Genomic DNA, 16,372 nt, shown 5'->3' on the forward strand with positions numbered 1-16,372 from the left:
TATTATTCAGTGGACAAACGTCATTTTTATGAAAATACAAACTGACAAATTGACAAATGTCAACAATTCATAACATGATTGAATCTGACGGCTGACTCAAGTCAAGTAATCAACTTTCGATTTCACAATTCACACTTCAGTATCAGCAAGTTTTCAGGCTATTCATGTTAATTAAATAAACAGTCCACCTTCAACGTAAATAATTAAGAACCAATGAATTAAAGTGAAGTTTTTGTTGTAAAAGTCCGGCTACTGTACAGAGTAAGTAAACCTTTTTAATAACTGGAGGAATGTACGCAATCAAAAATTAAATATTCTATAAGATTTTTCAAATAATTACCAAGCACTTCGTAAAAAATTCATCAAACATTATTATTGAGCTATTTTGAGACTTTAAATTGGTTTACAGCTTAGTTACGTAAAATTCGTACTTTAGACGCTTCGTAAGTATTACTACTTATGTTGTCATGTAATGCGCTCAACGCTCTAATAACTAATTAGTAATTATACCATAGTTACGTAAATATTAACTGGACAAACATCCTTGGATCGATCAATCATTAACTATGCATGTTTTATTTAGAAGCAGACGTTTTTTTAATGTTTGACTTTATATATAAATTATTAGACCTTATATATAACATGAAGTGTATTTCAAACTTACAATTCAGTTCTAAGTAAAAAAAAGTTGATGAAAACATAAAACTTTGCCCATACCGATAATGCTCTTTATATGAGAAAAAAGTATACTTTTTTGATTTTTTCAAAACATTTACTGCTTAAGGATTGTTTTGACAAGCTATTTTTATATCAATTCCATTTTGAAATGTAAATTCTAATTAGTACAGTTATATTAAACAAAACTGAACAGGCACTATATCCCACCTGCTGTTTAGTGAAGGTGGGAGGTGGCTATCTAAGAAAGATTTAAGAAAGTAAAAAGCACTCTTTCTCTGCATTGACAAGAAACAACAATCCAAATTATCCAGTGTGGTACTTAATATTGGCAAGAAAGGGTGGAAATTGAAGAGTGAAGCTTTATAGTGGTCATTACAAAGAATTCTTATAATTAGATTATGCTTAGGTTTAGATTTTAAAGTATTTTTTTTTAAATTTGGTCTCTTGAGCTCATATGGTATGGTTGGTGGACACAGTTTCGCCACAGCATCACATTTATCATTCATCGATTATGTTTGTGATTGATTCCTTTGTGCTAAAACAGCCTTTGCACATGGGACTGTTTGTTGCGCCTAGGACAAAATAATGTTTATTAAGGAGACAATGGCCTGTAATTGTCCCTATCATTGGTTTGAGATTAGTTCTATTTAAGCTTAGAAGTCTTACCACATAATAAAAAATAAAAAATTATCCAAAAAATAATATTTTTTTGGGGTGGACACCCCTTATCACTTAGGGGTTTGAAATATAGATAGTAGGCGATTCTCAGACTAACTGAATATGCATAAAAAAATTATGTCGTTTTGAGTAGTATATGATAAGAGTAGTACGGGAACGAACATTGTGACACAAGAATTTTATATATTAGATAAATAATTTTTTGAGGGCCTCTTATAGATGATTGGCTCCATCTCTCTATATCTTAAGCATTTTTCTCCCAAACTTCTCCACCAAATTCTTTAAGTTTGTTAGCCCACCATGCAAAGGGGTGACCACCTACCTCTCTTTTCCCTGGTGGCTCTTTCCACTTTGTTACCCTCTTTCTCCAAGGGCCATTGTTTGTGCGACTGGTGAAGCGCTTTTCTATTTAATTTTTATGCAATGGGATAATGCAGTGCATCAATAACTTTTATTTCATATAAAATATTAATGAATATAATGCGAAATATACTTTTTGACACACAGAAATCATATTTAGCACTAAGTTTCCTTAAGAAGGAACAGATGTGTGCAAATGATTATCACTAATTAACAAAAGCAAAAATAAATGTTGTAACTAAATGTCAATGTCTTTTCAAGGTTTATGAGTCATATGAACGGTGAAAGGTTTCATTGTCCCAAATAATTGCCAAGTGTTAACTTTACATAGAGGTTGTGTTCCAACCCCGGCATTACAATGGATTCTTGTTTTATTTTTAATAAAATTTTTGATGTAAAAATTAGTGTTTTAATTTTTCATTAGGGGACAGGCATTTGAATATTCTTTTGGAATCTCAATTGGTTGAAAGGGTCAAATTGTGTTTTTTATTGTCTCTTCTGAGACATCATTGGGCATTAAAATCTAAGCTAAACTTAATAATCCAATAACACTACTGATAATCTATTTCTTCCACTTACTATCTTAAAGTTAAAGAAGAATAAACAAAATAAGAAAAGTAGCCAAACTTATAGATCTACTTGTATCCAGGCTAAACCTTTAGAAGTTATATATCCCAAAACTCAAGAGAGTGTTTCGGGATGTATATCTTCTAGGCAATTCTAGGCAATTCGTTAAGGATCTCCGCCATTAAGTTGTGGAACAGGCTGCCCAACTCCATACGATTAGCTACCTCCCTAACGTCTTTTAAAACTCTTCTCCATAAACAATTCTTAACCATATCCTATCCTGCTCAATCGTGACTTTGAAATTTTAGTATTTCCTTTTCTTTAATATTGCATCGCAATTCATGAATCTGTGAGATTAGGTTTTTAGTTTGTTTTATTAATTTTTTTGTATTATTTTAGATTACTGTTCTATAATATTTTTTTTATAAGATTTGGTCATGCACTTCTTGAACTTTATCCATCATGCATGAAGTGTGAATAAATAATTAAATATATCATTGCCGTGTAATGCTTTCAAGGGTAAGGTGATAAGACTCCAATTATAAACAACTTTACGGTTCTTATTATTATTATGACATTTTCCTCATTGAATGTGGCTGATTGTGCGGACTTTGTTTAATTAATCAATCTGAAACAGTAGTAATGGCCTAATGGCTTCGGAATGCGACTTTGAATCCTGAGGTCGTAGGCTCGATCCCCGGCTGACCACCATTGGACTTTCTATGTGCGCTTTAACATTCGCTCGCTGCGAAATATGAGCTTTGTACCGTGGTTCACATAATGTTGACGAAATCCTGAACCCCATAAATATATGGGAATTACCACTGTCTAGGTAGACATTAAAAGATAAACCGAACAATACAAAAGGACTTCATCAACACGTTAACCCATCGGGATTCTTAGAGACGGCGGTTTTCGGCTGTCTCTAAAATTTGTTGTATGCATTAATTAATTTAATATTGATATATTTTCCAGCATTGATGGCCCGCGATGATACACAATGGGATGATGATGTTGGTCAATACTCAAGCAGGGAGAGTGATGACAGCCCTCTGTTATACAGGTGAGGTTGGAACTTCAGTTGTGACACACTTTCACTCGTAACCTAACGGTTTTTAATGTTTCATAAGCTACTCTCATACCTGAGGTCATAGAACCCTGGCTCCAATGAACTTGTGTGCATTTAACACTCGCTCGTATGAACATCGCTATACCGGCATTAGACCCACGGGCCTCAGATGGCTGATCACCTACCTACCTACAGAAATATGAGGCATAGACTTAAAAGCTTGTAGCGCCACTGTTTGTTTTTATTAATAATTGTGTAAATTTGCTGAAATATAATGTAAATGAGAAGTTGGGAAAAATCTCCGTTTTGCGATTTTGACCTGCTCTGCAAATACTGTACCCGAATGTATTTAAAATATTATTCATTTTACCTAGGAACAGAGAAGTTTCGTTTTAATAGGCAAGGCCAACTGACACTTCTAACTTTATTGCCGGTAATACGAGAGTTAATATTTGGAAATGCATTCATTCGTAGACACGACTTTAAGGTGCCTTCAGGAACTGTGGTGAACATTGCTCTCAAATACTACTGAACTGGTTGATGAGTTGTTCCATAAGTGGTACACTTATAAAGTAACGTAAAAATCAAACATTGTTTCCATGAGATTTATGTGGGATGAAATTTATCACGTATTCCAACAGCATTAAGTTTTTCAGTCGGTTAAAATGTTGATTGTTTTTCAGACATGACAGAAGTCGACTGGTTAGAGAGAAAGCTGATAGAAGATGGCCGGTGACAATTATAGCGAAATTTTCACTTTTCAGCACCGCCATGATATTGTTTTGCGTGTTTATGTATATCCCAGTGTACAATAGAGCAAATGACCAGATGCCAAAAGGTATGTTTTATAGAAGGGGGGGAAGGGGTCGGGCAGGAGGATCTGAAGTTAAGTGATACCGCCCATGGACATAGAAAGAAGGCACGCCAGTTGCCGAATATTAAGAGGTACACTCTTGAAGAACCTAAAATCGAATTGGCCCGAAAAAAAAATCCAACCACTAATTCTTAGTGTAAAGGGTGTTGCTAGGGTGTAGCAGCTATCAATTGCAACTACGAAAAGAAAATGAACATTTCGATAGAAAAATCAATATTAAACTTTGCTAATACCTTAGTTCATTAGAAAAGGGCGTGGCCAGGGTGAGGCAGGTCATCTACTACTCCCTAGAAGACCATTTTAATTTGTAAATTTTTTGTATGTTCTTGTGAAGTTCGTTAAAATCAGTTTTGCCAATGTCAAGGGTGTTGGTGGTGGCAGGGTCAGGTAGGGGCTGCTGGGAATATTTCAGGGTGTGACCTGGTACTTATTTGATGAAGGTGTAGCAACAGCATGATGTATAATTTCAGTTGCGGTAGCAGGCTGGTCCGTTCATACGAATCGCGATACAAAAATCTATGTACAACCCAATAATGTTACGACGATACACGAGCCCATATACATATGCCCAAAGAAAAATCGGGAAAAACTATTTCTACTCATCGTAGTGTGTTCGTCGACAACGAACTTCGAGAGGCGGGTCGCAATACGGGAGACTTGGGGTAATTCGACAAACTTTGTGGAAAGTGCGAAGATATTTCACGCGGTACACGAGAAATTTAAGAATTATAATTATTCGTATGACCTGTACGCGGAAATGAATTACACGGATCGGCGGAGACGGGATGTGGAGGCAGAAGAAGGCGTCAGTGTAACGGAAAGTGTTGGTAACAAATCCACTAATGATTTTGAACTTAAAGATGAAGTGGGATTAGATAAAACAGATTCAGCAGTAATTGACACTGCAACGGTGTTTCCGCTTCTAGAAGATAAAGATTCTGTTAATCAAGAAGAACTACAGCGTACAGTTATAACAACGAAAAACATACATAGAAAGAGAGATTTAACCAGTTTCAATCGGATACTACCGGAACTGGCTAAAGCGTTAAGCGTTACCATGACAACGGACGACAAAATGCTGCCAGAATTCGATATGAATAAAGAAATTGGCGGACAAGAAAACGAAGTAGATTACAATAATTATGATTACGACACAAATATAATGAAAATACCACCACGAGGCGAAGAGAACTTCGATCTGGAGAATGTTATAGCAAAAATCAAAGAGAATTATCCAAAAAGTGATGTAAACTTCAAAGTTGTGTTTCTTTTGGGGTTGCCAGCTAACGACAATAGTAGCGAGGTTCAGGATAAAATTGACGAGGAAGTGGATAAATATGGCGATATTATACAGGAAGGTTTTATCGATTCATACAATAATTTGACTTTGAAATCTATAATGATGCTAAAGTGGGTGACAAATAATTGTGGTGATAGCGGTAAGAAAAAATCCAAATTTTATAACTAGAACTAAACTTTTAAATGCAAAACTTCTTTGTAGTTAACCTATGTTCATCCCTGATGATTTAGGACTGTAGTGGTGATATAATTTTTTATAGCAACACCAAATCCAGACATTTGACATTCATAGGGTCCTTTAGACCTTCTGTAAATACATTCTTTTGTAAAAATCGAATCCACTGACAGATGACAGTGACAATCAATTATGACATCATAAATGTTGCAATTTAAAGAAATTAGTTGTCGCAATATTTTTATTTTATTTGTCAGGTTTTACAAATAATAACTTTAGTGAAGGTAAAACGAAGGATATAGTATATAGAAGTGGGCAGTTCTGGTACCACCATAACTTCCTCCGATATCTCCCATGGTACACCATTCTCTATCCTCTCTTGGTCCTGTATACGACCTTGGTGCCTTCCTGTATCCAAATTTGTCTCCTTCATTTATCTGCCCTTGGCCCCCTCCCGTATCTGCCCTTGGCACCTTCCTGTCTCTACCCTTAGACCCCATCCTGTATCCGCTATTGATGCTCTTCAGTATCTCCAACTTTGGGCCCCATTTTCTGTTCTCCCTTGAACACTTGCATATTTTTATGAGCGGCCTTTCATTGTTTTTTTTTTCCAGTTCGATATATATTAAAAACTGATGACGATATGTATATTAATGTACCGAATTTGATGACGAACCTTCAGAATCGTTCAAAAATTCACGACCAAACGAAAGAGAAGGAATATCTGTTAATTGGTGATTTGATTTGTGGAGCTCGTCCCGTCTTGGATACGAGTAACAAATGGTAAGGAGTCGTTATGTTTAGTGCAGAGAAATTGTCATCTAGTTCTAGAAATATAATAAAATGATGAAATTTAGAATTCTAAATTGGAGTTCGTTCTGAAAATATAAAAGATGAAATATTAACATTTAAATACCTGGTTTTGCAAATATAACGATTAAATGGATATCTTAGTTTCTGACACGTGAGCAGTGAGTGTTAAAAGAGTACCAGTCTTAAATAACACAAAGACGTAGAGTATACTATTTGCTCGAATATTTTTCTTGGATTATATGTAACATGGGGCAAACATACATCATCTGATGTTAAGTGATATGCCCATGGACACTCACATTGCCAGAAGCCTCTTTTTTTGAAGTCAAAAATCATTTATTTATATAGTTACCAAAATGAAAACTTATGAACGTCAAAAAAATATATAAATGAATTGCTTCTAATTTTACATTAACTGCAAGTTCTGAAATCAAGAGCGTAGAACGGAAGAGAAGAACAGGCAATAAACTCTCCGCCACTCTTTTTAATCGCCAAGTTTTTTGTTTTACACAATGTTTGTAAGGAGCTGCAACCATTATATCATGTTCTACATGACATCTTAAGTAATGAATAGTTAATTTATAACAATAATATAAATTAAAAACAAAGATTTGTCCTCTATCAGCAGGAGACATGGTGAAATAGGAGCACGCACTTACATTATTGTGAGAACAACACGCACGAAGTCAAATTGGTTCGGGATTACTTGTCGCCTATGGACATTCAATACCTTGGCTTGCGAGTGCGGTGCGGGCCTTTTAACAACTGAAGGAACCTAATTCGAATTGGTTCGGAATAATTTGGTCGTATTCGATTAATCTGTGACCGTTTTGTGGCACGTGACTGCTTAACGCATTCTTTATACTCTATTTACATGGACATATCACTTTACAGGTACAGCCCGCGTTATATGTATTCCGGGAGGGTCTACCCGCGTTATTTGTCCGGTACCGGCTACGTTTTAAGTACACCAACAGCGCATGCGCTTTACCAAGCGGCGTTGCGAACACATTACTTTCACTTGGAAGATATTTTCATTACTGGTAAGTATCAGGTACATACATATTTTAAGGTCAGCGACGCATTTGCGACATGTCACTGTGTTATAAGATGTGGCTTTGTTAAAATATTCATTAACTAGCGGACCCGACAGACGTTGTCCAGTTTTAACTATGAATATTTATTTCGAATTGGTATAATTAACTAAAAAAATATTTCAGAAACAAAGTGTTTATTATTCTAATGCTTTATGATTCAACATTCTTTGTTCGTTTTTCTAGACATCACTAAATTCAGTAAAACTATTGTATTCTTTTTTTAACCAAGTATACCAATTAGTGTTATGTTAGTGTATTTTATTAATATAGTAACTCCTATCGAAGCACTTGTTTTAAACGATATTTGCAGCACGCATTCTGTCAATGTTATGTCAATAGCCTTAAGGTTACATCGAAAAAGTTTGAATTGTAAAAGCGCTATGCACTGGAAAAAAAATTTGCTATCTGTGGTGGTATTAATATAGTGGTTAAGTACTCTTAAATTTTCTATTTTTTTCTTTAATAAGTACCTTTTCCTGATAATAACAAACACAACAAAAAAGAATTAGTGAAATCGGTCCAGCCGTTCACGCCGACGCGTGATGCCGTGACCAAGGGAAATAGGGATTTATTTTTATATATTATATAGATTATTATAGATAATTATTTGTTAAAATATTTTCAAGCGAAGGTTTTTGGCGAATAAGCGAATTTATTGTGTATGTATAAATATGTATTAGAAGGTCGGCAACACATTTGCGACTTGCTAGTTTGGTATCACTATAAGGTAAGGCTTTGTTAACGAAATATATCCAAGCGAATGTTTTTTGCGAAAGACAGCGAATTTATTGTGTATGTATAAATACGTATTAAAAGGTCGGCAACGCATTTGTGGCATGTCACAGTGGTATCACTTACCATTAAGTACGGCTTTGTTAACGAAATATATTCAGACGCATAAATTTTTTATCATAGATTTAAAATATAGGCATGGTTTGGTTTTTGGCGATAATAAGCGAATTTATTGTGTATAATAATAAATATGTACTAAAAGGTCGGCAACATATTTGCGACATGCCAGTTTGGTATCTCTATAAGGTAATGCTTTGTTGCGAAATCGCAGGAGCATCAGCTCTGTATGTTGCAATGCTCGTATCAAACGATTTTGATTGATCACAAAATTGTATGTAACAAATAAATGATTTATGATTGCCCGTGCGAAGTGGCTGGTCATTTATAAAACACATTTAAAAATCTACTAAAGCCTTTAGAGATCGACAACATCTAAATTTTTTGAAATTATACTTCTTTTGGCTTTTAGTAAATTTTGCGCGCGCACACCGTCACAAAAAACCGACACACTGAATATCTGTTCGAACGTCGGTAAAACAGTCTGGGCCGCTAGTTGGCACTTGTTCTGTTTTATCGACAAGTTGCATTGTCTATCATGGCGTAGTGTTTTTCAGAGTCGTGTTTATTTAAACCAAAATAATGAATTCTATATGAGAAAACCCGTTCCAATGTGATAAAAAACATAGTGTTTATTGTAAAATATCATGATTAGTACATATTATATCGTTTCGATTGGAAGTGACCATTAAATTGGACAAGAAAATTGCAATTCAAAGAGGGAAACCCCCCTCTAAAGTGCTCGAAGAAAATTATTACCCCAAAATAGTATAACTTCTAGCGCGTGTACTACATAAGAATACACACCTTTTTTTTGGTAAATTAGCTCGCCATTATGACAGAATATGCGAAAAATTTATATTATATCATCTAGGTATATAACCGTTCCTGTAAATTAAGATTGCAATAAGATCTGGTAATTTAAAGGCATGTGCTCCCTTCGAGCGTCACCGCGTATAACGCCGCGTGACGAACCGGGCTTTTCCTACAACGGTGGAGGCGGCGCTTGCGCAGTACATTCGAAGCTGACAGCGCATCGTGTCACGCCGTACCGTATGAAGAGGGTCGCTATGTTGTTGAGAGATTTGGGATATGTTGATAGGTGAGTACAAACAAACCTTTCATCTTTTAGTCGATACCAACTCCGGGGAAACAAATACAGATAATACAACTATTTCTACAGCTGTGATACTTTTTGACATTCAACATTGATACTAATAATCTTAATTTAGAATAATTGTGTTTTTTTTCAGATGTGAACGCTTGCGGCTAACTCAGGTAAGAAAAGAACGCCTAAGACCAAAACAACCGACGATAAAACTACCTAAAATTGCATTAGGCCTTATTTAGCGTTTTTGTACATACATTTCATGCTAAAACGTCAAAAGTTTAAAGTGTAACTTCTGACATTTTCGCATTCGTAACAGTATACACTTTCGAAAGTGTCCAATAAAACGACAAAAGAAACGAATAAAACGAAACAACGTAAAAGTACAATTTGTCATGAAATGTCGAATGTGTGCTTCTGACATTTTCGAAAATGTCCATAATAACTTATACGTAAAAGTACAATTTGTCATTAAATGTCAAATGTGTACTTCTGAAATTTTCGTAACAGTACAATTTGACGTATTGAATTGTTATAGTTTGTAAATCAGCAAAAAAATATATGTATTCCATACATATATTTCATAAAAAGTAACCTTTCAACTAAATAATTCTTAACTCTTATATGATTGACAATGTCCAGTGTCGTTTTCCCCCTAAATTTGGCAAATGCCGAGAACACGAAAATATATTTAATTTATATAATGTGATAGAAAGAATCTCATTTTAACGCATCCAAAATATGGGTCGATACAAATTTTCTACTCTAAAATAATTAGTTATTCGATAAATAATACAAAATGCACGGAAAGAAAACTAGGAATTTGTTGTCGCTGTTTTAAATTACGCTTGTTCATGGACAGGACATAATCCTGAAGTTGGTCTGGATTCTTTTACCATTAGTGTCCAATAATAACGTGCTACATAGGTACAATTTGTCATACATAGTGTCAAACATATTTGTCATACTTCTCAAATGAGTACTTCTAACATTTTCGTAACAGTACAATAATCTAAGGCATATTTTACAAAATATTCCATCCAAAATGTATGACAATTGAAGTAAACATAAGTGTTACAAAAAATATTAAAAAATACAATTAAAATATATACAAGATAAAATAAGCATACAATAAAATAGAATTGAATTGTCATAGGTAAAAAATTAATATAAACGACCCATATTTTGGATAATCAAGGTGATAGTTTTATTTAAGCATTTATCTAAGTTTAACCTAATCTCGTAATATCTGTGACCCTAGCACGACTAGTACAAATTTGTTTAAAAAATATAAACAATAGAAACTTATGAAAAGAGAAATGCTTCTAATCTTGATTTGAGAGTAAGAAGCACTCCACCAATATTTTTCAAAAGGTAAAGATTATAACCTTCGTAATACGTTTACGAGACGCTCAGGAGTCCACGTATAGATCGTGCTAAGGAAAAAATTCTATTCGAGGATTTGAATCTCATTGCTTTGTATTAAGGTACATTTACTTATTGCCTCGAATATTCTAGCGAAAAAATGTTAAATAAATTATCATATATATTTATTCCGCATATATTGTATATAAAAGTATTTTTATATAACATACTTGGATATATTTTATACCAGCGTCACGATTACTATCTATTGCAACGATCACTTATTGAGTGTTTTAGTACCGAACGATACAATAGCAGTTTAGCTTTATCCATGATATATATTGGATTTAAAAATCAAACTATTTCTGAAGTAAGTGAGATAAACCTAAGGTTTCAGCGACTCTCATCCTTCAAGTCGTTTTCGATAGTCGATTCGATCCCGGGCTGTGCACCAGTGGGCTGTCTATGTGCGCATTTAACATTCGCTCATACGAAGGAAAACATCGTGAGGAAACCGGATTGTCTTAAATCCGAAACAACAGCGTTCAGTCAGGCACAGAAGGTTAATCATACTGCCTATTAGATTGACACGATCATGAAAAATATACAGAAATAAGGCTCAGACCTAATAAGGTTGTAGGCGCCAGTGGTTTGTTTTTTGTTTTATTTATGAAGTAATATGCCTTTAGTAAACAAGATTTCAAGTTTAAGCAGAAGCACTAGAAATGTCAAGGTTTCAAGGGCAACGTTGAAAATTTCCAAGACTTATTATTTGCGTTTTAAACATCAAACATCAAACTCAAACTCAAAATATCTTTATTCAAGTGGGTAACCAAGTACACTTTTGAATCGTCAAGTTAAATTAATGGTAAATTTACATTTACTACCAGTTCGCAAGTCAAGGGCGTAGAGCGGGTACGTCCATTGAATATATAAAGCAGCGTATTCCTTACACGGGCTGACGAATTTCTGGTACCCAGTTTAAAACCCATGAGTGACGCTGGTATAGGGTTTAAATTTCGTTTTTCTAGTATTAATGAATAAACCTCCAATAGTGCCAACCTAGTATTTAGAACAATAGCATTGCGTCTCTGTAATAAACCAAATTGGTTAGCAACTAGCTGTTATGAGTGGCTTTTAAAGTTTAAGTCCCCAAAGGACCGATTTCATTAATAGATTAGAACAACGAAACATTTTAATGTCTATGGGAGAGATGAAATACACTAAAATCATCGTAGACACGCCAGAATTCATCAAAATCTGTCAATAATAAAACTACAGTGTTTTAGTGAATTTTAAACTTTCCTATAAGTAGTATTACTAACATAGAATATTTGAAAAACCTGTGGAAGTCAACGTACAAACAATAATAATACATTGACTTGAATGAATAACTCTATACAGCAATAGTTTCTTGTATACCCATTATTATATTATAATTCATGTTATGAATACGATCGTTAAAATCAGCTAAATTGTAAAAGCCACAATAAATCAATAGCAGGTTATTGAAGGTTATTCACCTTCCATATTTAACCTTACATGTCAATGACCTGGAGTCATTGAACTCATGTGGGTTTTAAATATTGTTTAACGTTGAATTTTACAGGTCGTTATTAGTATTATTAATATGGTGTGATATCATTTCCTTCCATAAGGGAGTCGGGTGCCTTGATATATAAGTAATATTTGGATGGGGTACAACGTATCGTAAACATATATATGTAGAAATGCCATATAATGTCATGATTTATGCATATAGAAGTATATAGAGCGGGCATTGAGTTTGTGTCATATCTTTGTCTTTATGCTTCTTCACATTTAAATAAAAATATAGAACGAATTAACGCGAATTTAATGTGATGTCCGCTCTTCTATTGATTATAATTAAATATTTATAAATGTATGTATATTATTAATTCAGTATTAAGACATTAACAAATTCTATTTGTGTTTTGCATAATTTGCATAGTGATGAGTTTTTTGATAGTGTAATCGCTGTAAGAGATATCTCGTATCTAATTTCAAAGAAAATAGATTTTAGTGTGACGCATTGGCGCATTTAGCACTGTTATTAAAGCGGTTCTAGATTCACATAAGTAATACTATTTCTAAAGGAAAGGTTAATGTGAAGTAACACTTGCGTTTATGGTCGTTCTTTAAACTTTTCTGTACATATTCGCTAAGAACAGTTTACTGTATTGAACGAAGAGCGACTCCAATCATCGACAACCAGTCACTTTCCGAACGGCTTGACTTTGTGTAGAGATGTGGATCTTCTCTGCATCTTCTAGTTTACCTAGATTAATACTACCCCAGCTTACTACGGAGACTACTGATGGTTAGTCATCATATAGTCATAGCACCTCGACGTCCGTCCTTCCACAACTGAGCGTTTCTTAAGGCAGTTTATGACGCGCACATAGTGGTATGTGGAACCAGCTGGCCACTGAAGTATTACCGAACCAATTCGACTTAGAGTCTTTCAAGAAAAGAGCGTTCCAGTTCTTAAAAGGCCGACAACAAGCGAGCCTTCTGGCCATTGGGGGCGGTATCACTTAACATTAGGCGAGCCTCCTGCCTGTTTGCCCCCCGTTCTATAAAAAAATAGAAAATGTATTTGTTTGTGATTGGATTTGCTACTGTGAAATTGTCAAACGTTATTTTTTTTTTATCTCATTTTTCGTATCTATGGGCCATGAGCTAGAGCATTCTAAATACCATTTGATTCACTGATATATTATGATAATTGACAGCTCTATGGTAAGCCATGGACGAGTGGTTTTTTTTTTTGTTTCAATTTTATTTTCTCCCCCTTTCCAGATAAAAACTCACCGTGAATCAAGAATGTTTATTATTTACAAGTATCTCCGATTGGTCGTTGGCGGACGATGTTGAGGTATTTTGGACCACCTATAACTCTCATGAATCTCTATTCTAAGATCTTTATGTAATGTCATCTCGAAAGAGTTGCCAACGAAACCAGGCTAGGCACTTTAATCTCTTCGTGTATTTTATGTTTGCCTATAAGTTAAGTGCTTGTTGCGTTAAATATTGCATTTTATTTTTCTTGTACTAGTGTATCAGTGCCGAGCATTGGCAAGCTTCAATTCAAAAATTCAACAAAAGCTTCAATCGAAAGCATCATCTTGTCAATAGATTCCGGGTTTAAATATTACTAATTGCAGTTTACTGTTTAGAAAAAATGGTTTGACTACATTTAGAAATCTGGGAATCCTGTTCAAGGACTCTTAAAGATCGTCATACTAAAGTGTTCGAAAATGTGAGTTCAAAATATTGTAGTAAAATGTTTTACGGGCTGTACTTTGCTAGTGGCAAGATTATTTTTTTTATATCCTATGGCAATAATTGGGAGTGGGCGTGGTTTACAATCATGCAAGTATGGCTCTCGATAGAGATTACTTTATAATTTAATTGATTATATAGCTTGTGTTTTCTCATATAGACTGTTAATTGCTCAAAATATAAATTTTAATACGATTGGCTAAGTTGATCGAACATTTAAATAGTACAAGGGTTTTGGACCTTTATAGGAAATTAAATAAAAGTGGAAGTAAACTTAAGTAGCAAAAATGAAATAAATTTATCTAAGACGGTTGTGACATAATTAATGTATTACAAATGACAATTACAACAGTATGGTCTATAGAATGGGCGTTGCATTTTTAAGCGATGACTTTTTTCTTAGCTTTAATTCACAGACTACGTAGGTTTGTAGGTTTGTCAATTGTCTAATCATTTGTGGTTGTCAAATTTGATATTTAAAATAAATCTGTGGTATTTAATAGGCATAATTTTTTACCAAGTTTAATGTACTAACTTCTTCATTAAACATTTTCACGAACTTTATTACTTAGTCAAACTCTTGGTACCTTCTCCGAAATTCGTTTAATTGGGACTTCGGTCAACTTCGTAAATTCGTAATGAAGCGTCATTCATGATGCATTCAAGCGTCTCCAAATCTTAAAGATCATGATTACCTACCCTTAAAATTTCAGTCAGTATAATGATACCAGTGATGCCAATTTGGGGGATTTTCCCCCAAATTTAAGGGGAATCAAGATGCTCTAGGTTTTTAGGCGGTCATTTATTTAGGGGAATTTTTCGGTGGTACAAGATTTTTTTAAAACGTTTCTATACAACATATAAACCTAACCAACCAAATATATATCAAATATAATCTGTTATTTCTCCAAGGATGAAATAACAGCTATTAATACTTAAATATATTTTTAATCGTTGAGGGTACAACAAAATCTTTTGGGGTTTTTAATCGAAATTTATGGGAATTTGAAGTTGGTGCTAGGAGGAATATTATGTGGAAGTTGGCATCATTATAGTCGATCTACGTTATCCACTTGCTACGCACCACCGCCATTTTTGGTCCTTCGGGTCAGATTTCTGTATTGAACTCTATAGGCGAGATACCGGTGTCTCAAGTTTTTAAGTAAGGGTATTTAATGTGATCTGATCCCTGTAAGTCAAAATACAATTCGCTTTTGACAGACAAGTGTACAGGAATTTCAGATTGATTTAATTTTAATTATTTTTCATATTTGTCGCTAAATTAGCTACTTTAAACATTGGCGTTTCATAGGGCAAAAATTATTAGTTTTATTTATATATTTTGTATAACGTTTGACAATTTTTCTCATATCTCAACTAATCCATGACTTATTTCACTTCTAGTTAATTTAACGTATCGATTACCCATCAAATTCCTAAAGTGACGGGTGTTGCTCAACCTACTTAATCGGTTTATCGTTGTTTTGGCAGCAAAAGTCGCTTTATTGATCTGATCGCAGTGGTTTCAATGTAACAGGTACCCATCAAGTGCATGACCACGACAAGTGTTGCTTAACCTTAATGATTTCAGTTCTGCTAAATTAAGTTATTGTTTCCTATTAAAATCATTCCTCTCGAACGCCTTATAGAGATATTTTATATAGAAAATGTTATTATTTGCGTTGTAATGAATAATTAAGATGATTATCTCGTAATTAAATATTTTATCGGATTGTTGAATTTCTATCCACAGTTTAAATAATATTTGTAAAATTCGCGCCAAAATCTGTGAATACTTCAAACGTTTTATCTGTGGTGGTAATTTGTGATTTAGCGCCAAAACAAGTATTAATCTGTTGTATTGTTGATTTTTAGTCTGTGGACATATGAAAAGAATTTGGCGCCGATTTTTTATAATAAAGTACCAACTCTGTATTTGATTAATTTATTTTGTATCCCCAAATAAAGTTATATGAATGATAAATCAAGTTTTAGTTTTAAAATAGTGCTGTTTCGTTGTCGTGTGCCGAAAAAGATGGTTATATGATCTCACAATATGAGGGAAAGAGAAAACTCCACAACTACAGCGAGGTATTTTTCAGTCCGATATAGCATTTAGCATGAGCAGTATGGG

The 16,372-nt window shown here is 34.1% G+C and overlaps 1 protein-coding gene across 1 annotated transcript; it reads left to right on the top strand.

The window, feature by feature from the left end:
• The first annotated feature begins 104 nt into the window (after nucleotides 1–104).
• LOC125062222 lies at nucleotides 105–16,222 on the top strand. Its single transcript, XM_047667989.1, has 9 exons — nucleotides 105–261; nucleotides 3,259–3,346; nucleotides 4,036–4,190; nucleotides 4,697–5,665; nucleotides 6,315–6,483; nucleotides 7,408–7,556; nucleotides 9,387–9,561; nucleotides 9,713–9,737; nucleotides 13,756–16,222. The coding sequence occupies exons 2-9, from the start codon at nucleotides 3,264–3,266 to the stop codon at nucleotides 13,828–13,830; spliced, it is 1,800 nt and encodes a 599-aa protein (XP_047523945.1). The 5' UTR covers nucleotides 105–261; nucleotides 3,259–3,263; the 3' UTR covers nucleotides 13,831–16,222.
• The last annotated feature ends 150 nt before the right edge of the window (nucleotides 16,223–16,372 follow it).

This window comes from Pieris napi, chromosome Z (genome assembly GCF_905475465.1).
Source record: "Pieris napi chromosome Z, ilPieNapi1.2, whole genome shotgun sequence".
Classification (NCBI taxonomy): domain Eukaryota; kingdom Metazoa; phylum Arthropoda; class Insecta; order Lepidoptera; family Pieridae; genus Pieris; species Pieris napi.

Coding starts and splice junctions, on each gene's coding strand:
- LOC125062222 (XM_047667989.1), top strand. CDS start 3,264: ATGGCCCGCGATGATACACAATGGGATGATGATGTTGGTCAATACTCA. Junction 5,666..6,314: donor AAATAATTGTGGTGATAGCG/GTAAGAAAAAAT, acceptor TTTTTTTTCCAG/TTCGATATATATTAAAAACT. Junction 6,484..7,407: donor TTGGATACGAGTAACAAATG/GTAAGGAGTCGT, acceptor ATCACTTTACAG/GTACAGCCCGCGTTATATGT.